The following is a 24,344-nucleotide window of genomic DNA, read 5'->3' on the forward strand; positions in this document are numbered from 1 at the left end:
GTGATTGAAGATGAAAGACAGCATTACAGTTTGGCCTGCAGTGTTTCTGAAACACTTAAAGAATACTCTGCAGCAGGGAAGAATTAACACTTGCAGTGGAAGTCAAAAAACCAAGAGTTACTGATTCTCAGTCTCCTATGATAACATCAAAATATTTTTTCTAGTGGATTCTAAGAGTAGCAACTGGTGCTTTTTGTAACTGATTTTTTTTCAAACAATTTACTTAAGCATCAAAATCCTTTGTTTTACAGATAAAAACTTACAATTAATACAATTAATTGCCAGGAAGCTTCTTAAAATCTCTAGTATTGATAAAACAGTATCATGCCAACTTAAAGTTTGCATTCGTTAACATGTTGCCATGTTTTAAATCTGAATTAGTGTTGTGAACCACAGGCTCGTTCCTAGAAGGCAAAGGAAAATTAGGACTAAGTGAAGGATTTCCTAAAGGCTTTACTGAACAAGCACCACAAATATTTCAGAACTAATTTGTGAGTACTGCAGACATAGAACAATTTCTGATAATCCAGTTATTCAGGTTTCAGTACCTGTGGCAACATTATCTTTATATAGTTAAAATGAATTTGAAAATTAGAAATGGTCTTGTCACATCTAGGACAGACATCACCAAACTTGCTTATCTAAGTTGAAGAGGGTAAAATCTCAGTTATTACCCTAAACATTTAGATCTACTTTTTTTCTCAGTGCCATGCAGCTAGCTTTAAACGCAAGTGTCTGGAGGGAATTATTAGTGGGTCATTTACTTTTACCTCAGGAGGGTGAAGACACTAGAAACGTTCAAAGGCTGTCCATATAGTTAATCTAACCTTATGGAGACAATTCTGCACCACATCATTAAAGCGACCTGGGCATTATTCTTCCACTCTCAGTGCTTTAAAAGCCAACACTGTTGGTAATCACAACCTTGCTTATGTACTTTTCTTAAGCACGGGAAAAAGAAAAGTCACACTGTACAACAAAAAAGTATCTTGTGAGGGCTTCAGGTATGGAAACAACATTACCACAGTCTGAAGGAGATGGGGGCTCTCTTTCATCAAGATCATCTGCGGATGACATTGTACCAGTGGAAGGTGTTCGGGGAAGTCGTCTTTTAAAATCCCCTAGCAGAGGAAAGCAGTAAGTAAGTATGAGTTCCACCCAACCCCTCATTTTCATTATAGGCTCTGTCCAACACTTGCTAAACTAACAATGAAGTCTTCATGTAAAGCAGTCCAAAGAAAACACTTCAAATTAGTATGGCAGCGAGTGTGGCCGTACCTGGGCTAGCAGATGGAGAATCCATGGATCGTGACTCGCTGCTTCCCCCTGCGCTTTCAGAATCACTGCACATGCCTCCACTCTGATTGCCAACTGACCATGATCTGAATGGTGGTGGCCCTCGAACTGCTTTTGAAATAAAAATCCACAATTCCAAATGTCAAAGATGAAATTACATTATTTTCTTTTTATTTGAAGACCATCTATGATAATATTCCAAGAAGGAAAATACTGCAAAAGTTACACAAACATGCAATATCGTAAAAAATCCCACACAGAGCAGATCACATACTCCTGTAAAAGCTTCAGGATGCAAGAAAATTCATTTCTGAAACTTGACTCTTGTGCTTTTGCACAGGGCCCCAAATCAACATAATAATTGTAAAACCAATGGATTTTTAAATTGCTGAAGCTAATGGAAATAGTTTAGTATGCTGACCTTGACAATACTTGCTGTTTAAATTGCATCTCACCTTTCTTGTCAAAGAATCTAGGCATACACACAGGCAGTTTTCCATATGCCCTTACATTCAAGCATATGAGTTTTCATAGGCTTCAAAAATCAAGCACGTGTTTTTTTCCTCCTGGTATTTTTACTTAGAGACTGAATTCCAGATGAAAGAAGAACTACCTTGGATATCTGTGCTGCTGGAAGATCTCTTCTCACCAATCTTTTGTGAAGGATGAAAAATTGGACTTCCCACATCATCTAACGTCTGAGCAGAAAAGTCTCCTGAACACTGAGATAAGTTTCCATGTGATGTATGGACACTGTTGGTTGATTGCTTAAAAACCCTTCAGAAAGAAGAAGAAAGTAACTTGAAGAGTGAATAAGGTAAAACTGAATTTAATTAAAAGCACGTTTTGTTTTTTTATAATCCATGGGCACGAAAAAGACTTCATTTAATTGTTATTCATGAACAAACATATATTTAACATGTAATTATTAAAGCTGAAATTTTAAAAAGATCAGCTTTCCCACCTCTCTGGAAGATATTGACTATTCTTTCACACTCTCTGAAAAGCCAGCAAATCTGTTTTTCTAAAGATTAGAATAATTCAGCAATTCAGAGGCTTCCTCCAAAAGATTCTCTGCCCAGCCATCAGGACAATTCACTTACACACATACAGGCTTTAAAACGCTGTACTTTAAAAAGTGCAGAAAATATGTTGAAACTGCCACAGGCTATAGTTGGTCCATTGGAAAAAACGTGTTCTCAAAATAAGCACAGAAAACTATTGACAATAGTTTATGTAGAATGCTGAAGCACCCTGTGGACAAAATGGCCTGCTAGCCCTCTTCCTCACTGCCCAGCTTGTTTTTTAACCAGGGCTACCCTATCCAGCTGAACAAAATGGAGTTAAAAACATTAAAATTTGCATTTGTTCAAGCCACTGTCCCTTAAAGAAACAGACACAAGTCCATGTCAAGGAAACAAAAGGTGGGGAGAACAGGAGAAAAAAATGTTCCTATAAATCTTAAGCAGTAAATAGCTGTGAGAGCACACAAAGCCTGAAATTTCATGCTCATCAGTTTCTCAGGGAGCTGCATAGTTAAACCTCCCCAAGTCAAAACTTACGAGTACAGGCTAAATCAGTCTTAAAAGGCAGGAAATTTACAGAGAAGAACTAGAATCTGAGCTTTAACTGAATTTCCTGGCTTTTGTTGGTAGAAGTCTGACTCAAGCGTTAGGTTTTTTGTGTTTAGCTTCCTTTTGAAAGATGATGACGACACTTTCCTGTAGAACTGTGAAACACACGATTGGAATGGATATTCTGATGCTTTAGTGCCAAGATTACTATTTTACAAGATGGAAAAGCCTTTGGCATACTGACAGAAGGAGCTTTCTTTTTGCCTTGTAGACTTTGCTTCCTCATTAGCTGTATCTTTACTAGATAACAGTAAAAACTGCCATTTCACAGACATTGGAAAAAAAGAATTACATTATAACATGGGGAAATGTGGACTCTAAGCTGGTTTCAGTCACATAGCATGAGACCGAAATCAAGCAACATTTCCTGCCAGAAAGTTCCCCAGTGTAAACAAGGTGCTGTAGCAGCAGAGCCTGCAGAAGAGGGAAACCATCTCCTCTGTCTTTCTGAAGTGATTATCAAATACTACTGCCAAAGTTCAAAACTCGTATTTTTCATATTAACCAGCATCTATGTTAAAATAATATCAACTCAATTCTTACACAACAGTTGTCAATGTTTAAGCATGTCTGTCATGCAAAATTACATTCTGCTTCGGAATTTCAAGTCAGATTTTAATGTCAGCATTTATATATATCTACCAAAATAATATGACTCAAAGAAACAGAGAATGGTAATGCATGGTAAGACACCAGGATTAATTTAATTTTTAAAAAGCACTGACTTTTTCACTGATGAACACATGTGCCCAGCGTTTGATTCTAAACCAAGCAAATACCACCTGTAGCTTGGGACTCACCCATCAACTTGGGAACTCTGGGTTTCAAAAGAACCTGATTCAATATGAACACCTTCCTTTGGCAAACTTTTCACAAACTCTGAATACTGCTGGCCAGGGTCATAGAGTTTGGCGCTCTCACAGAGGGACTGGCAGTTAACTGGAAGAGATACAACCTGAGCATGCTGCAGCTGGAACAGGTTAACTGTTGCCTGGTGGGAAAAAGAGAGATTTCCATAGTTTTATATAATTTACTAGATGTTTCACAAGCACTTTGCTCAACCCAAGTTAATGCCTCAATAGAAAACGATAGAAGACAGACTAGAAAAAATCACAGAAAATAGTTAACATGTAGGCAGTTTCAGTCACAAGTAGTTCAAGCTCCAAACCCAGATGAACTGCATATCACCTTGCAGCAAGAAACGGACAAAACCACTTGTCGCAACAGAATAGATTGAACCCTTTAAGTTACATAAAGCTTCCTAAGTATTTTATCACAATGCAGTCCCCAGGGATGGGTCATTCATGATTTAGATGTACTTGAATTGAGAAGTTTGTCTAAGCTTTATACTGGCCCTATGGCTCTCTTGGGTTGGGGGCGGGGGGCAGGGAGATGTGTGTTTGGTGGTTTATGTCTCTCTCCCCACCACTATTAGATTTTCTCACCCAAAACACCACACCTCTATTGGCATAATGCACTATCAAAGCTTTAAAAAAAAAAAATCTGTATGCACATGTGCTGTTTTAACAATCCTTTGCTTATTCACATGCATTAAATTAACACATGAATCACAATTTATCCTGTAGCAGTCAAGACTAAGATTAGCAGGCTCCATGCTGCAGCATGTTAGTGTCTGTTCTGTGCTTGAGACCAACATCTTTCCTGATGCACTAATGAAAATACCAGGAATGGGAGGCAGTAGTAGTAACATTACTGCCATCAATACTCTTAGAGAGATTTTACAGGAATCATGTCAAGAGTTCTTGCCAAGCAGCATATCATAAAAAATCCAAAACCATGCAACCCTTGCTTTAAAAAACTGAACCACCCCTCCTAACAGAAACAGACTGTAAGTTTCCCTTCTATTGGCTTAACCCCTGTCACTTGAAAACTTTCTTTTAAGCAGTTAACACTAAAGATAAACCCTTATCTTAGTCTTAATAATCCTTATGTATCTGTGCCACCTGTATTTTAAAAAGCATGCTTACAGCTTTAAGAGTGAGATCACACTGGTAAATAAGCTCCCGAAGCTGTGTTAAGACTTCACTTTTAAAGCTTTCCAAATCATTTCTTTTTTCTTCAACTTCTGCCATGCTTGCTTTATAGTGTTCATTGGCCTCTTCAGCCTAGAGAAAACACAGGTATAAAAGGTTGATGGCTACAGGCCTTTCTTGATACTAGAAGCAAGAAAAAACATGCAAGACATGTAACTGGAGATTCCTATTTAACATAAAAGTCCAAAAGAGCACAGCATGATTAAAATGAAGAATTATGAACAGAATTGCTTGCTTGAATGCTCCCATTGGGAAAGCATGAGTAAAACCAGCATAGGATTATCATTGAAAGCAAAAAAGAAGAGCTCTTTACTTTCTGAAGCGCTTCCTCTTCGAGCCTTCGTTTCTTTTCCAGTTGCTTGCTGACATCTTTCACAAAGCTTCCACTTGAGCTGAGATGTTCTTCCTCAGCACGAGCAGTGCAGGATTTTGCCTTTTCATACTCATCTTGACGCTGTGTATAGAGCAACTTCGCTTTTCTTAGAGCAGCTTCCAGCTCTTGCTGCAGAAGGCAATAAAAGAAAAAAGCATAAAAATTATTTTAATCTTCCAGTTACTGGGATGTTTGAAGTCTGTTGTACACAAGTCCCTACACTGTAGTTCAAAGTACATCACCAAATACAAGTGTCAAAGTTTACAGTTATATACTACATCCAATAAGCCCTCTGGATTCTACATGTGAATTTAAGTGCTTAACAGCCTCGTTTGGAAGTTTTGTCCTTTTGAAGAATTTTAGATTGAACAGTTAGATATGAAAGAAATACCAACCATTTTTTTCTGTTCTCGCTGCCAGAGTTCCTTGATCTCTTTCCTTTGTCTATCCAGCTCATTTTTCCTTCCGAGAAGAGGCTAGATAGGAAACATTGGAGTACATAAAAAGCTGTAAGTTTGTTGTTTTGAATAATCTGTGCAGTTACAAAAATTTTCAAGAACCTAAACAATATCTTGCTCTTTTTCTTTAAGCTTACCTGCACAAATTTGTTAGACTGGAGAGCAGCAGCTGTTTGTTGCCAAAGTTGATTGTTTTCAATATCATTTTGAAAAGCATTAATGAATATTGATTGGAACGGCATATAATCCTAAAATTGCACACAACAAAACATTAATGTCCCATGTAAGGTAAAGGTAATGCTGATATTCTACATGTCTGTATATTTGGAATACATTTTCAGTTACATTTAGGAAGGTGTTTATATGTGTGTGGAAGTCAGAGAGAGGCATGAATGTCAAAAATGACTGATTTCTCAGTAAAATTAAACATAGCTGAGAAAACAGTTTGAAAGAGAAGTCTACAAGCCCAAATAACAAAGCATACAAGACACTAGAGAGGAAAAAAGCACATCATGAAAAGAATTAGGCTATTCTGCACTTTCAACGAAAGTAAGTTTATATATCCAAATTACATAGGAGGTGGGAACGCAAAGTACAGCAGATCTTTTAACCAGTGATTTATAGCATAAATCAATTCTGTATCAACTTAAAAATCCATTCCTCAACACCCCTAAAGTTTCACTTTTGGGCAAGACATCCAATATATATATCTACAATTTTGAAATAAAGCCCCTAAGATGGACTTACCTGGTGTCCAACAACAGCTTTAGCAGTTTCCGCCATTTTTGCTAAGTTTTTAGCACACTCCACTTCTGTTAAGAAAAGTCACAGTTACTGTTTACACTAACAATTGCACACATCCTTTTTACATTCTCCCCGTAGGGGCCACCTTCACTTTGGTAGAGGCCTTTAATTATAGGAAAGGCACGATAGTTTTGTCTGCCTCAGCGGAACAGCTACTAATTTAGAAATCACGTTACTGACAGTCGGCAGCACAGAGACCTGACAACAGATTTGATTTCATCACGACCAAGCTGATTAAGTGCCAGAAAGAGCCACTCACCCAAGCTAAGCTTTTTTTCTACCCATGCGACTACATCCTTGGTATATTTTGACCATGCTTTTGCATAGGACAGAGCCGATTCAATTCCGCTGTCGGTTCTTAGGAGCATGCTATCAACCTCCTCTGCTCGAAGATGTCCTGAAAATAAAGCATCAAGAACAACAAAGTGAATTTTAGACATGACCACACACTGAGAGCAAAGCCAGTATTAGCCAACTGTGAACGCTTAAGCAGCTCTGATCTTGAGTTGGTCTTTAATGCTAGTTGACTCTAAACAGGACTGACAGAGGTTTTAGAACAAATTAAAGGGTCATAGTATTTTATCTGGAGGAGTCATATGGTCAGCATAACTTTCTTCAAGAAAGTGACCCAGCAAATCACCAATCATATGATGGCATACAAATATGCTTCAGACTTTAGTTCTTTCCCCTCCTTTCCTGTCGCTCACCCCTTCTGAAAAGCAATCCAGCTGGATTAATCACAAAAGCATAAGACCTTGGCAATAGCAGAATGTTTACAGGGAAATTTTAATGGCAGCATAAGTGTAAAAAGTGATAAAGCAACTTTTGTAGTGTTTTATAACCTGGAAACACAGATACAGAACAGTGTTTATTAGTAGTAAATGACCTACCTTGAATATCATCCTTTTCATGCAGGGAACCCCCAGACTCCACAGAAAGATTCTCAAAGGACTGGTGTACAAGAAGCAAAACATTAAGTTAGAGAATAAAACTCTTGCTAAAACCAACCAGCTAACAAACTGAACAGCATCACCTGTGATCTGACACAGCCCCTTCCTTTTTTTCCAGATAAAGCAACGAACTGTGCTGTAACTCCCACACATCTAAGGCACAATACCTTCCAATCTCTCACAGCGGTTAAGACATCATAATAAATAGAAAGGAATCATTGTATACCTTTAAACCAATGATCTTGAAAGGCTGTGATGAAATAGCTAATTGACTAACAAGCTGGGTTGATATTTAAGTGAACTCCAGCTTTTCTTAGATAAATGCCTATCTTTTATATCTGCATTTCATACAGGCCCATGTCACATACATCTAGAGACACCATACACACGAGTCCTGCATCTCCACTTGCAGGTGTGCACTGCAGGCACAACAGCTGACTATAACACTTGCTAATGAAGCCCTGACAGTACAACCTCACAGAATTTAATCCAATAATAAAAGGAATTTAGCACAAGATTTTATCCCTCCTTTTGTCTTCATGCTGCAAATTGCTAACCCTTTAATTGTGCAAGTTGAACTATTTTTAGCACCACGCTTTAAAATGGGCACTGAACAAATTCAGATGAGTAAGACGTTTACCTAAAACCCACCCCCTCTTAAAAGCAAAAAAACAACACAATCCTACATAATTAAATGAACAAACTACTCTTGAAAAAACACAAGAGCAGAAAGCAGGCAGAATACAGAGCCCAAGGAATAACTACAAAATGGCCTAGAGCTTTATAAGAAACACTCCTATCCATTTCAGGCTTCAGTGGGGTTTTATTTTCAGGCTTAAAGCTAAAAGAGAGAACAGTAACAATGTTGCAAGTTGCTCTTTTGTTTGTTTTCAGTGTAAACAGAAACTAATCATACATCACACAAATCCCTCAATCATTGTTTGTTTCACAGCAAAAGCAGCTTTGCCATGTACCAAAACACACAAGGTATTTGCATTGAACAGAATCGAGCTACTGCCTGAAGAACAGCTCCACTCCTAAACAAAGAAGACTGGTGCAATTGCTGCCCAATAAGAGAGAGTTGCAGTGAAATGGAAAGGCTTTTTTCAGAACAGGTGGGAAATCCAAAGCTGACTCTGAACCAAGTAGTCAATCTGAATTTAAAGATGGATCAATATTTGATTTCACAGAGAGCCTAAGGATTCCTATATTTAGTTCTGATTTGCATCTAAATTACTGTCCTCATGTAGATTTTTAAGTGGCACACAGTTGTCAGGGAAGAAAAATAAGAAGAGGAAAAAACCTTGTAGTTGTTAACTCAGGAGGTACTTTAAGTTCTGGCCCTAAAAATTATTTCCCATTCTATAAAGACCTAAATCATTTCAGTCCTGAGAACTGTTCACTCTTTTCTGGTAATTCAGGTACAGAGTCTTGTTAGTGCAGCTAATCAAGGCTCACTCATCCATCCACATTCACCCTACTGCATATATGTAAAACCATGTTCTGAAAGCAAGCACATAGACAACTACTTTTACTTATGTCCTACAGCTTATTATCAGACCTTGGCCCATACAGCTTGCACCCTCAAGCACACAATGACTCATCTGAGCAAGCCCGGGGGGGGAAAAAAAATAGAAAAAGGAAAGAAGCCTGACTAGGCTAGACAGACAGATCAAGGCAGATTTCATTTCTTGCCTTTAACCAGTCTCTTCCACCTTCCCCCAACCCCATTAGCCAGGAACTCTCCCCCTGCCAGAGGCGAATCTCTACAATTTTTGAAAATTGTCTTCTTCTCTACTACGTTCTCAGATCCACAGAGCATCAAATAGCACTTGGATAGCATTGCTTGTTGAGTAATGAAAGGTCAGGCATGCCTGTCTCAGCTCTTCCAATAGATTCTAAAGCTCTGCTGTTTTTAATTAAGAAATATCTTTGCTTCCACCTTGTACTTCTGGTTCTACTACAAGGGCTAAAATGAGAACAACTACATGGGCTAAGAGGGGGTATACATATCATTTAACTGAAGCTTGCAAGTGGAATGCCTGACCTAAAGAATGTATACTCCCCTGCAGTCAAGCGAAGCAAGAACAGCTGCCCTCGCCTCCCTCTAGCAATGCTCAAGAGCTTAGTTAGGGAGGTCCCTAACTTAACAGGCAATTAAAGTCTCTTTTCTTAATTAACCTTTCAAGTGTTTACACGTTGAATTCTACCAAAATGTTATGTTCTAATCTTTTCAAGATACAGCTAGCTGTTGTGTCCTACCACTGAATGTACACATCTACAGGAATGAAAAGTTAATATAGCTACTTAAATATTTTACATTTAACTCCTCCTAACACTCAGTTCCCTATTGGCCTCAAATTGCTCTCTGAATTGCAAATTACAGTGAAATACTTCAACTGTTAAATGTGTATTTTTTTTGCTTAAATGAAAATGCACTTAGACAGACTTCCCAGAAATTGAGCCATATTATCCTACCTGCTCCCAAATTTATAATTGTTCCTTCCACATTAGGAAAAGCAAATGACACTACAAAAAGCATTTTTTTAAATAACTGGTTAATTCTGGACCATCTGGAATAGAACTCCTCCATTTTGCTATATTGTGATTTCCTCATGGTCTTCCACCCCCATGTTAAGGAGTGATCTTTTAGCCAAGCACTCACTTCATGATACTATATACAGGACCATTTCATTCCACAAGAGCACATTTTTTGCATTGCAGAGCTATTACAAGACTAAAATGTTGGTGAATCCAGCACCTTCCCTCTGCTAGTGAGCCCATTAGCCGAAATGGTTATTCAAATCACCTCATTTAAGTACATGAGATACTGGCTTCTATGCTATTCTATGTGTCATACTTTTTATCAGCAACCTAATCCTCTAAGTCTGCTGGAACAAATTTTTCAAGTGGCCTCCTTTCCTCCGTGCTGTTTGTGAATGTGAGTTGTGTGGCAGCTGTTATGTGTGATTCAACTTCTGTGATTATCCGTCTCTCACACGTGTGATAGTCCAGTGGAAATTTAAGACGATTGCTTCTCAGCCATAGCTGCACAGCATTGGTATGATCAAGCCAGTGTGAAGGAATCTATAGTCCCTAAGCACATTTCAATGAAGGCTTTTGAAAACCCACCAATCTGAAGCGTGTAACCTTGCTACAACTCAGCTTGTCACACACACCAGTTACCAACTGCATTTTCCTTGCACAATTTTTAACTGACTTGATTTACTTAAAGCATGCTTCTAGATACACAAAAAATCTGAGCAGAATTTGGTACTGCACATGTTTTAATCACACCTTCAAAGCATTTAAAGGGCAGTTTAAAACACTAATTAATTTCTTTGACTACCTATAAGTTGACAGTGCTATTTCAGTTCTCTTAGGGAATTGTTGATGAAACAGCTACAGCTCAAACTGGGCTCTGGAAGAAAAGGTTATTTTGGAATGAGTCTTTTACAAGCCAAAAGAGAGTTCATTAAACCTTTAGCTTCTAGGTCTAAAAGGTCTATTCTAACTACTCCAGTATGCAAATTATTTGAGTTTCTTACTTTGAAGTATTTAGTTATTTTACTTAACCAATTTATAAGTCGCAAATATCATTACAGCAGGTTTTCATTCATCTGTTTGAGCCCTAGCCCCATTAAGTCCCCACTAGCACATAGAACAGACAATACATTCAAGTATGTGAAACCTTCAATGTGTTTTATGCAGAGATTTTATCTTGTTTTAACATTAACAAGTCTGCAAGTGCCCCAGCCCCATGGTGCAGAGAGTTTCAGTGGAACTCTTTGGATCTTTTAAAGATCTTCTAAATTCCATACACCAAGACAACGTGCTTAGCTTACCCGACTTCTCCGAGATACAGGAAGTCCCAGTGACGAGCCATTGTCTACATCTCCCATAAGGAAGTCTGAAACACTGCCAGAAAAACAAAGAATTGTGTTACTTCATTACTTTACCTCACCAAGCCATTTCATATCACTGAGAACAAAAACTCAGATTGTGCTTCTAATATCCTTTACAAGTTCCACAAGCAGTTTCTAGAAGCAGTCTCATATTCCCTGCAATTTCTGTGGCAACATCATTTTCTTTGTTAAGGAAAAAACAAACCAAAATACAAAATAAATACCCAAACAAAGCAGTACAACTGTTCTGGGCGTGATTCATTTAAATTAATTTATCAGCTAATATTTGTTCAAAATAAAACTACAGTTTTTGGTGTTGATTAGTCTTAATTTGGTTCAGTTCCATGAAGCTCTTTAAAAACTTCATCTGGATTCCAACTTACACGTTTCCAAAGGTGAATGCCAATGTTTCAATGGAAGAAGATATTTCACTGAAAAGTTCTCTCTTGTTTTCTTCATTAACTTCTTTGAAGTTCACCGCTTAGGAAAATACAAAAAAGAAACCGAAGCATGAGAGGTGGAGTCATTAAAGCAAGTGTACTAGGCCTCAAGACAAATTGTATACACGGTCTCCTACAGAACATGCAACATTGGACTCTGCTGGACAATTGAAGAAAACAGACTTTCAAAAAAAAAAAAAATATTACCAAGAAAGTAAACAGTAAAGGAAAAATTAACACAATCCAGATGCTTCCCACAATGATTACTCTTTCACTTCCTATATCTTCCCACTTAAGAGGCAGTTCTGTGTGGGAACTTGAGGGTAAAGTGAGAGGCTGTGATTTACCAGCAAGAATCAAACCACAGCAGCAAGCAGCACCCCAAAGCAGCTCATCAGTGCAAATACTTAAAAATCACCTTTTTTCTAGGCAGAAACTTGTGAATTCAGAAGAGCAGAAGTTTGTAGGTGTGACTCCTTCACCCCCCACAGCAGTACAGGACCCCACAGACCCATTCTGAGCACCGGATTTCTGGCTCAAGTAGAGACAAGCGGAACACTATCAGAAGTAGTGTCTACTGCAAAACCCTTCAATACTAGCTCCCTGTTCTGGCAAAGGGCGCTCAGTTTTGCCTGTTAAAAGTGTGGAAGAAACAGCACAACTATTTTTGTTCCCAACAGAAAAGGAAGTGTTTCTGGACAAACTAGATAGCTTAAATCAGTGATCAAGGACAGTATTTATGCACTTAACCCTGTAACCATTCCATGACAAACTGGAATAATTAGACAAGAATAGTAATTTGTCCAGAGTTTCTGTAACAACTACTGGACAAGGGGGGAGGAGGAAGAAAGGAGAAGACAAAGCACCACCATTTTTCTCTGTTTCCAATTTAATTCCTTAATCATGATGATTGGGTGGGTTTGGGGTGGTTTTTTTTTTTTTGAAGAGAGGTTGTGCTCACTCCTTTGGGTCCTCTGCATGGAAGTTTTCCCAATTTTACATTGCAAGAAATGACAATTTTACATTAGTATTTTAAAAGGGTTTTTTTACAGCATTGCAATAGCTTTGATTAGCTACACACCAAAGTTACACCTACAATCACCTGTTTCTGAGATACTGCAATAACACATACACAGCTTTTCACCTCATACATGACTTTTTGCAAGACTTGTGACAATTTCTGCATCCTCCTTACATTTCAAGTACAAAGGGGGATACAATGGACCACAAAGACTTCTAGAAGTAGCAAAAATTACATCACATTACAATGTTGCCCATTTTATACACATTTTCTTAGCAAATTGAAGTAACAGACTTTAATCTTAAAAGTATGCAAACTTCCTGCCAGGTGCCCAAACACTAATGGGTAACAAACAAAGAAAGTACAGTAATCTGCTCCCCTGTCAGACTTCCTTTGTGAAAGGAAAAGTTTTTAACCAGTAAATTAACTCCGTTTAATCTATTCCTTTTTATACAGCATGCCAACAGGACTGATCAACGTTTTCACAACTATTTCTGTACAAAGCTACAACAGAAAATATGTATTCCTACCATGGGCAATATTCACAATTACTTGCAGATCTAGAAGAATGTGTTCTAATAAGTCTACAACAAAAATCACCACATATAACAAACATACTAAGTCTCTGTAGCCACAGTTTACCGCTACGTTAAGGCTTCTATCTCTTTATTCTTCTACACATCATAATTAATTAAAAACGTGCCTCCACCGCCTGTTTGAAGTGAGACCCAAACCTCCAAGGATTTTTTCTTAACTCTGTAAATAGCAGTGGATTTATTTTTTAAAACTCAGGTTAGTTGAAAACCTCAGCTTTCCAGAGATAACTACTTACAAATCTAAACTTTGCATTCCAAATTATTAAGCCAAAACAGTTACTATGAGATCTATTCATTGCCAGCCACAAATGACTGGAAAAATCATTTGAGGTCCGGTATGAAAAACTGTTTCAAAGTTAAGAGGAACCAACAAAAAGCATCTATACACTCAAAGCACTTACCACTGAAACATTTGTATATCCTTACCTGCAGTGTCTTCAGAGAAAGAGCACTTCTTTCCCTTTGCTAGTGAGACATTAGCATAGTCTCTCCCTAAAGAAGGGCTGTCTGCTTCCCTCTGCCTTCCAGTCGCAGGAGAAGTTTTGTTAAGCTTTACGCTTTATACACCAAACACATCCTTTCTTTTCAGGATCCATCATAAATGCAGTAATCAATCTCAATTTTTTCAGAATTAGCACTTGTCCCCCCAGAAAGTTAATCCAAGCTCTTCATAATTCAGCGGAATACAAACGGCTTTCTTCTAGTTTACTACCACTGGAATGCTGATGTACTTAACATCAACTTTAAACCACGCACGCTCTTTCCCCAGGACATCCTGACTGCACACAATAGCTACTGACAACAATGAACTACAGTAATCTTTCCATGTCTGGAAATGACAGCTATCTATCTATAGTTCTAGACATTTCAAAGCAAGTATACAACTTACCAACACTGAAGTAAGACGTCAGAAGACACACAAGGAAATTAAAAAGAGAATCCTATGATAGCAATACATTAAAATCCAGAACCTAGTGCCTGAAATGCAAGCCTAGCTTGCATTGAAGTGGTGCTGTATTTTCAAAGCTAGCAAAGCCGTCTTCAAACTGAGGCATGTTTAGCAACCTCATCAAAACACTGCAAGACACAGTAGAGTTTCAACTTCTGGGTCACACCATTAATTAAAGGCTTTCTGAATCAAGTACAGAACAGGCTGAGGTATCAGAAACAGCCACGGAAGCTTTGGAAGCCAGAATTCCAGAAGCTGAAGCAGCACTTGAGGATATTTGGGCTGTACTTCTACAACTACGAAGAGACAGCTACCAATTGTCAAGACCCAAGTGCAACCAGGACCTCAAAGAGATCATAGACAGCTCACAGCAAGCACAGCACACGAGCTTCTGCTTGTTGCCTCCTGTCAAACCAAGATAGGTCAGCACAAGAAACACATGGACACAACCAAATTTGGGTTCTGCAGGAGATCACTTGCTTCGTCCTTCCCTGCCCCCATAGACAAGTGCAGGACTGGCAGCAGTAACGCTTCCTTGCCAACAGTCCACAGAACCTAGACAAGTCTAAACTACACTAGCTTGCAGAATTTATTCTTTGCAGGACAATTTTCTCATACTTAATAGAAAGAGATGGTAACACCACCAACTATTTCCTTAGACAGGAATACATCTTCAATACATATTTTACTAGCTGACTTTTAAGCAGCAAGCTCTTAAAAGCTTGGAACTGAATACTTTTGCAACCAATTTTCTGTCCTTAAACACTTAACAATGCTTTCAAGAACCTTCAGAACTATTTCAAAGAGAAAAACACCATCGAAACAAACACATAAACCAAGACTAAAAGCTACTCACTCCCCAAAACAAAGACTTGTAATGCTTTTTGTTATTACCTCACATTTTTAAAAACACATGCAAAAAAAAGTGAGGTAAGGAACCCGAGTGAAGAGCAGTAGTATGCAGACTGGAAAGAAGCTGAAGAATATTCTTCGGATCTCACAGCTAGAGAGGCTCACCAGGCTGTCCAGGCTCCACTGTTCTACTTTTAGTTCTCTGTGCCATATAATTTCACCAGCCTGTACTTACTATCAACTTTGGCACATCCCCAACTTCAGCTGGATGCCAACAAGGCAAGTCTGAGAAACTGTTTCCCACTCCCTCCATAATAAATGTTGCTCTGAATTTAGATCACAGATACATCAACAAAACTGAAATTTCTTTTCCTTGCTAGAGGTATTTAGCTTTGATGCAGAACTATTAGAAGACATACTTTTTAAAAAAAAAAGGAATTTCTACAAGACAAGGGCAATTTTCAGCTTTACCAGGAATCTGCATTCGTTCTAGTGATTCAGATAAGTCAAAAGGTGCAATTTAGAGCAGAACAACAGTACAGACTTGACTACAACATGGCATCAGGAGAACTGTGTACTCTGTGGCCATCAACTATTTAAAGACACTAAGTGGGAAAATAACAACTATGAGTATGACTGTGTGCCAGCCCAGGAAGTGACTTCCAGAAACAGAAGTTTGAGCGGGTTCCAAGCAAGACACTTCAGTAAGCCTCAATTCTCCCAGATCAAGTGAGGTATCATTTAAAAGACACTTTTCACGAAAGAGTCAAGTAATTGTGGATAAGTAAGTAGTAGAGTCCAAAGAGGCCCCGTGAACCATGTCACATCTGAGACACCACCAGAGAAATCAAGCTTCCCTCCCCATTTTCCTGCAACCTCATTCTAAAATGGTAAGAGTCGAACATTATCTGTTCTGCTAAACCTTGTTCTCTACAGCAAGATTAGGATGTCATGCTATATCTAGTTTTTCATTCCAGAAGAAAGGCACTGGACATGTAGACTAGAACTACAAGCACGCTGGTGTCATTCCTACTGCAGGATCAGAGAAACGGTTGAAAGCCTTGATGAAGAGGCACAAGCACTCTGATTTTTGCTAGCATTCCAAGTATTCCCACTTGCAGTAATTTAAAGGGGATGGTCTGTCTGCACCAGACATTATGTGCAACTTGTCATTCTTATGAGACTACTTCACGGCCAGAATCACTGATGGGCCCTGGATCCAAAGTTATAACTGATTTCATTAAGAGGAAAGACAGTCATTTCTTAAAATAACCATTTGCCCCATATAAAGTTCCAAACACAAGGTAGATTTGAGACCCTGACATCATGCAAAGATTCAAAAATGTCCTTCTACAACCTAAACTAGTTATGCTTCTTTTCCTAAGGGGGGGGATGGGGTGGGTGGGAAATCACATGTAAATCCCAGCTTGCAGCTATTTCATCCTCTTCTAAATAAACATTAGAAATTTTCCATGCCAGGTTAATCTTTCTGGTCATAAATCTGACTACAGATACAGAGTGCTTCCACATCTTTTTATAGTTCTGTCCTCCAGTGACAAGAAACAGATGAGTCAGATGAACTCCTTTCATAATGTCACATTAACACAGCCTGGGAAGACAGAGGAAAAAGGATACTGGTTGTGTCCTACCAGCTCCTCACATTCTTGTAGCTTCCTGTTTATTAAAAAGTTATATTACTTCTAGTGAAATAACCACAGCTGAAAACCTGTGTTACTGACAGGCCACTGTAAGCAAACCTGATGTCTGACATCCTTAACAATTCACCACAGCACACTGCATTTTTACTTGAGTTTGCTCATGCACTTCAGTTTGAATACCAACATGGAGTACAATTCTCACACAAAAAAACAGCTGCAAAACCCAAACAGGTGCTGAAGAAACTGCCTTCACATGTACCACCCACTGTGCTGGGGGGCTGCAGGCCATTCTCACACAGTAGAAGTTTCACTGTTTGCAGATAAGTAGGACCAAAGTACCAGTTGGAAAGAGTAGGTAACTCCCTGCTTCTATCTCCAGACATGTGAGGAACAAAATACATGCCTGGGCAAACACTGACAGGCATTACTAAAGTCTTCACATTAAATATTTGTTTATATCAAAGCCCTCAAACACTGAGGTAGGGCTGACAGTGTGATCAGGAACTCCCTTCCCTTGCCATTAACTCAGGAACTCTGAGAGTTTGAGTGAACTCTACAGTACAAACACTGGTGGTTTATTTCAAGACCAAGCATATTAATTATTTGAACTAAAGTCAATTCAGAGGGGAAAAAAGCTAAAAAGTATCTGTGTTGCCAAAAAAAACCCCAACAATGCAATGATCAAGTTGTTTTTTCTGTTCATTATCAAGAGAAACAAGCAAATTCAAAGAACAGCTGCTTATCCAACTGGGGCAAAACAGATACATGTAAGAAAGTGTATGAAACCCCAATGCATCTGCCTAGGGTTCAGCGCTATAGAAACTGTATGATGGACCAGTGAGCACCAAGAAGAGAAAGCTATGTATGGCATCAAATTCAGAAGGCTGCACGGACTCCAAAAGGAACAGATTATGTAAATTCAAGTGCTTAATTCTCTACTTCAAAAGTAGAAGGGTAGGAGAGAGAAAACATAAATCTGGACCTGGAAAACTGGTTCAGCACTAGAACCACAGAACATGACCTTGGCCTCATGAACTTTAAACTGAACACAAAAATTGACAAGTTCAACATCATTATGGAATCAATCGACAATGTTACTGTGTGAGTCAAGGAAAAGAATTCTATTGCTTTACTCTGCAATGGTGAACTTGGACAGCATAGACAGGGATTCGTTTGGGGCATTGCATATGTAGAACAACCTCGATAAACTCTGTAATCCTGAGAGGACAGATTACTGCAATAGTTTTTGGAACCTTGATTTAGCAAATGTTGATGTAATTTATGTTTGTGAGAACTGACGTAAGGTACATTTCTTAAATTACAGAAAGAGCAGGTGAACACTGTCCTGTGTCCAGGGAAATTAGGGGGGAGTGGAAGACTCACAGTAATCTTATTACAGCACTTAAGCACGAAAACAGCTTGTCTAAGGTGGATGTACAATTACGTGCACTAAACATTTAACCTCTTATGTATAAATATCTGATTACCATTGAACACACGTATTTAACCTCTTTCTGGGATCAACAGGATAAAGAGCAACCCCCCCCAGATACCCTCTGCTTTCCTACTGCTATGTAGATTTTTTAAAAGGAAGTTCAGAATTTGGATAGTACAAATTCTGATTTCAAATACCAGGGACAGTTCTACAGGAAACTTACAGGAAATTCTACACGTAGCAGAAAGAAAATGCAAAGTGGGTTGCTAGTACCTGTCAAGATCAAATTAGTAAATCTATATATTGATAGGAAAAACTCTGTAAGAAGCTTGGAAGAACCCAAGATAGAGGAATCAGGTAGCAAAACATATTAGCGTTTAAGTGATATTCCTACTTTCCTAGATCAGCAGTGTACAGACATCCTAAAATAATTTGGAAACAAGGGGAAAAAAACCTAAAACAAGAAGAAAAACTAAGTTATGTGTCTCTGAAGCAAGAGGTGAAGTTTTAACCCTAGGTAAAGCACTCTCTATGACACGTGGAAGAAATTGTACTGGTTCCACAGTGATGTACTGGACTGTAGTCAAATGCTACACAGAGAAGAAACAGCTGTAGCTTATGGGGCTGGAGCAATTGTGTGCTTCATTTTTGCATCTGCCTAACATGCAGAGAACTGCAGCACCAAAGTTCAGCAATAGAAAATATTAATGTATATGACTGCAAGGATTTTGTCGCTGCTGTTGACACCTTTTATCATGCTTGCATTCTGTTTGTGGAGTTTATATGTGTTAGGCCATTTAGATATTTCTTCACTTCATATAAATACAACGTTGTCCCTACAAATTCACAGGACTGAGATATTTGCCAAAAGTCTTTGCTAAGTGGACAAATGCTAAGTTTATTATTCTGTGACATACAGGTAAAGAAAAGCTCAAGATTGAAAACTTGTGCTTTTGGAATTAGGTGTGGGTTTGCATCTACCTTCCTATAAGCAGAATTATTATTACATCAACAGAAGAACAAGCTATTTAATATTAATTTTCACTTTGATAAGTTATTTTTAAACAAGTGTTAAGGTATTACTCTTAAAAAACCCTGTTTCTTACATATATATGAAATCAGATCTAAACCTCCAAGCCAGAATCCATCAAGTCACTAATTACTGTTTTTCAGGTACAGGAAGGGTAGCAGTAATTCCTTACCTTTTACTTTTGCGATAACTGTTCCTGCAGCACTTAGAATATCGACTGAGTTCAGAGTCTGATGTTTATTTATCACCGCCTTTAAGACACGAAGCAACTCCCCCAGACGTTCATGTACTACCTGATGCAGCCCATCTTGATTTTCTGAAAAGAGTAAAGGAGAAACTATGTTAAAACTAAATTAACATCCAAACACATTACAAACCACTTTGATGGTAGTCAGCTGCATGGAAGCTGAGAACATATGGAAACCGGGCCTGCTTGGAACAAAGAAATTGTTTAAAAAAAAGACTTATACTAGCATTTGTGATCACGTTACTTGCAACTTTGTATGTGTTCACATATAAACACATTTCTCAAAGTCAAGCAAGTATACTTAAAATACAAACAAAAAGGACTCTACACCAATACACCAAAGTTTCCAAATTAAACCATCATTTTCTCTTCTCACTTAAACCACCACCATTTTGATAATTGCATATATTTTAAGAGTAACAACAAAAGTTTTTGGACATGATATTTCTTCACCTGATACAAACTCAACACCATTTCTTTATATTCACAGAACTAAAAGATTTCTAGTAAGCGTTGGGTACCTTTTAACTCAAGTGTCAGCCAAACCTTATGCACCTTTAGCACATAAGCCTAGATTACAAAGTTCTGTCATTAAGCATGTTAGTTGAACACCTAAATCATTCTGTGGAATTAAGACTAATCACAAAAATCCTCAAACATACATATGTATGGTGATGGGCTTTGTAGCATACACCTCTTGCTATGTGCCCTTAAATCCCTCCCCCCCTTATTGAAAAGTTCTTGTTGTGTACTGGGGGCAGGTTTAACCACAGACTTCCGTTCTGTTACGGAAGAGGTGCTGGCTGGTACAGAGAATTAAAGTTCCACATACGGTAGAGCGCTGCGTTGCAAGTTGTGGTAAAAAGCTTTCAAATTCAGAAAAGTCTAGCTTATGAAAAAGAAAAAGAGGATCTAATACAAGCTGACTCACTTCCCCACCGAGCAAAAAGGAATGGCAATTCTGCGTTGTCTGTGGCCACGATAACAAACAGGCCATCCAGACCATTGCAGTACAGTGCAGATTGATCTAGTGTTACCCCGAGAACAGTTTCAAATCTAGTTATTTCATTCTGGCTACAAGATGTTATATTTAAGATAAAGGCACCGACATTTTTCTGATGAATCCACAAAGTATAGCATGACACATCAAATACAGTTTATCATGACTGTCTGGCGGGTGGGTGAGGGGAGTACATGCAAATTGCACATGGTTGTACCCACTGCCAACACAAGCCTGCTAAAGACCACTGTGCCTCAGGCTTTGTCTCACTACACGTCAAGTATCAGAAGACTTTTTTCCAACTCAGACTAGTTTATATACAGTCAAAGGAAAAATCCTGACTCAGGAAGTGGACTAAGGCAAAAAACTTTATCTACCATTCACCAGCACTTGGCATGTTTTTTCCTGCCGGAGGCAAGTAGGAAGCTCTACCCGTAACAGGACACACAGAAGACTAGGGAAACCCATCTTACACAGCAGTAAATTAAGAAAGCTCCATGTAATTTATAAAATAAACAGTTACAGCTTTATCTTCATTTACACATAGAGATCATAGTTTTTTTGCTATATTTGAGTCCTGAGCTAAAGACAAAAAGAGTCAAGAGGCTGGTACTATATGTAGCTATGATTCAGTATATAAACTACATCTGCTACTATATATGTACGACAAACATACATTGATCTGAAAGCATACTGTACCTCAGAGTCTGGAACCTAATGGGGAAAGTCATGTAGGCTTGAAGCAGTTTCCATTCAAGCAACAGTAGTGGAAGCTGGGACCCTGGATAAGCAATAGCTTATAGGGGATACAAAAGAAAACTAGAAAGATCATAAAAGGCATGAAAACACTGGCTGGAATCAACTGCCTACCAATGTCTTTCAGTTCATTATAGCACACCTCAGATGATTAAACAGAGCAAGCAGGGGCCAAATTCAGCATAAAGGGGTGATTCTTCATGTAAGAGACCCATGAATTTCTTGCCAAACCACTGCACAGGCACAATAAGTTTACGTGGGAACAAGGAGAGACAAGTTCTTCTAAGTTTCTCTAGGGGTTACTAATGAGACAATGAACACCTTACCAGGTCAGGCCATGAGTCCAGTCAGCCTGTGTCTTACACAGCAGTGGGTGATGCTGCATAGGAGACATGACTAGCCACTTTGTGCAGTCTAACCCCCAGCACCCAGAACTGCTGCACCACAGTTGTTCTGTGTGCTTCAATAACCCCTTACAGACCTGTCCGAGACTTTATTTAATTCATTTTCAACCTGCTTTCACAACTTTAGTAAACTACACTTCAGTCTACTGAACTACTAAGCATTGTAATAAAACAATGTAACCTGCAACAGCTCAAGGACTCTCTTAAGCAGAAAGAGGTCAGAGAATACGTTCAATTTCTCACTTTTACTTTTCTCTAGCTATTTGCTTTCGGCAGTCATTAGAGCTCAGGCACTGAGTTAGACACAGCTTCAGTACAAGCCACCATGGCACTGCTACCTTCTAACACTTGGAGAGATGCCACTGTTGTCAAAATGAAGCCAGGTAATTTTAATGGTCCCTTTGGGCTTTAATCCATTAATGCTGCAATTGTATTCCCTCAGTGCAAGATGAAATGCTGCTGGGAGTACTGGGCAGCTCCAGGGAAAAGGAAAGACAGCAGAGCTGTACTGATCCTCACAAACCCAAAGTTGATCTGACAACATCGGAAATACCTGAAAATTATAGTAACATTATAGCCAGGAAGTAAGATATTAGATAAAGGCAATTCCAATTAGTCCACTAAGAAACATTTCTAGTGTGTAGACAGGTTCTGAAATACTTATGGAGGAGGTAATCTCAGGAAAACTGTGGTGGGTGGACCCTGGCTGAAGTTTAGGTACCTCCTAAAGCTACTTTATCACTCCCCATCCTCAGCTGGACAGGATAAGGGAAAGAAAAATATATCAAAAGACTCATGGGTTGAGATAAAGACAGGGAGGGATCACTCATCCATTACTGCCACAGGCAAAAGAGGCTCAACTTGGGGAAATTAGTTTAATTTATTATGAATCAGAGTAGTACAATGAGATATAAACCCAAATCTTAAAAATATTTTTCCCAGCCCTTCCTTCTTCCCAGGCTTAACTTCACTACTGATATTCTCTACCTCCTCCCTTGCAGATGGCTCAAGGGGACAGGGAATTGGGGTTGCAATCAGTTCATCATCCCTTGTCTCTGCCACTCCATGCCTCATGAAAAGCATGAATATTGTGATCAGCTGACTAAAGGCAGTCTGCACAATTGCACTATTTGACTAGAACTACATCTGTTGCCCAGCCAAAACAAAGGTATCCCTGTCTTTTGATGCACAGACATCCACTCGTGGCTAGAGGGAGAAGAGTTCCTGATTGTGCAACTAGAAATACCCATGCACATACCCCATAACTGTGTTCATTTGGTGACATGGTGAATAGACTTTTGACTTCCTAACAAGTAGGGGGAGGGGAAACAAGGCAGGAAAGCAGCCAAATCAATCTACAGATTACTCCCAGTTTGATAGTCCCAAGGAAGGAGCACATCACAGGCATATGACAAACTGCATAAATTATTCTAGGTAGATCAGCGTGACCCACAACTACAGGTTTGTCATTACAGTATAGAACAACCTCTTGAGATTCCTTACAGGTCAGGTCAAGGTAAAGAAAAAAATACCTATAGAAGACTAATTAAAGCATGTCTGATCCCAAAATGCAGTTTCTTAGCATTAAAATTTGATACTATCTTACCAGACCACAAAATTTTTTTTTTGAAAAAGCAAAGTAAGTGGAAGGAGGAGAAAGAAAAAAAGACTTAAGGGACACAAGCCTCTTCAAGTCTGTAACAGAAATGGCAAGCTTCAAAGGGAAATGCAAGTTGAAAACAACTGCTGCCTTGAATTAGATGTTTATCGTACTATCCAGGAGAACACTATCACTAAAATAATGTATTCAAGCATGAGATTAGTTATTTGTACTCTCAAAAGCAAAGGTCTGGCTACACCCATCTGAGATTTCTTTGTATTCCATCACTGTATTATTTGTTTACAAAATATCTGAAACATTGTTTTTGTGCCTCCAGAAGACAAAAGGTCTGCAACACAAGTAGTGCTTGGGGAGGGGTGGGGGTCAGAAATCATCAGGAACCACAACTACACTGCATTCAACAACCCATACTCACCAAAAAGACACTAAACCAGAGATTTCCTGTTCAGGACAGATTTATAAACCTCAGGTAGTAACACAAGCTAAATATGTCAGCTGAACAGAAACACAGCTTTAAGAGAGTCCAAAACTGGGTAACAGACCAAAACAACAGTAGAGCAAATACTGTTTACAGTGAAAAGAATGCATGAGAAAGTGTCCAACTCGCTCCTGCAGCAATTCAATTTGACTTAAGCAGTCATAAAAATTAATATTTACTTTCAGTTTTTCTTCTGTCCCTTGTCTCACTGTATACACACATTTATCTACATGAAGTCAAGCAGGAAGTTCCTCCACCAAAGGATGCTATAGTGGCTTTTACAAAAAAAGAAAAAATAATCAATCTCTCAAGCTTAATGGCAAAAACTGCAATACCACAGAAAAGCAATTAGCACTTGGGACCAGAAGAGTGACTGCTGGCAA

General features: G+C 38.7%; 1 protein-coding gene across 1 annotated transcript in view; it reads right to left on the bottom strand.

Moving 5' to 3' along the window:
• ARHGAP29 (Rho GTPase activating protein 29) overlaps nt 1–24,344 on the bottom strand; it is a 48,203-nt gene that overhangs the window by 7,026 nt on the left and 16,833 nt on the right. Inside the window, exons 2-15 of the mRNA XM_084266111.1 lie at nt 19,628–19,771; nt 11,858–11,954; nt 11,415–11,487; nt 7,510–7,570; nt 6,879–7,016; nt 6,563–6,627; nt 5,953–6,063; nt 5,753–5,833; nt 5,298–5,486; nt 4,919–5,056; nt 3,731–3,921; nt 1,910–2,073; nt 1,279–1,407; nt 1,023–1,121 (exon numbers count right to left, since the gene is read on the bottom strand). Of these exons, the coding sequence (XP_084122237.1) occupies nt 1,023–1,121; nt 1,279–1,407; nt 1,910–2,073; nt 3,731–3,921; nt 4,919–5,056; nt 5,298–5,486; nt 5,753–5,833; nt 5,953–6,063; nt 6,563–6,627; nt 6,879–7,016; nt 7,510–7,570; nt 11,415–11,487; nt 11,858–11,954; nt 19,628–19,771 (1,680 nt within the window). The remainder of the gene's footprint in view (nt 1–1,022; nt 1,122–1,278; nt 1,408–1,909; nt 2,074–3,730; nt 3,922–4,918; nt 5,057–5,297; nt 5,487–5,752; nt 5,834–5,952; nt 6,064–6,562; nt 6,628–6,878; nt 7,017–7,509; nt 7,571–11,414; nt 11,488–11,857; nt 11,955–19,627; nt 19,772–24,344) is intronic.

This window comes from Gallinula chloropus, assembly GCF_964237585.1.
Source record: "Gallinula chloropus genome assembly, chromosome: 6".
In the NCBI taxonomy this organism is placed as follows: Eukaryota; Metazoa; Chordata; class Aves; order Gruiformes; family Rallidae; genus Gallinula; species Gallinula chloropus.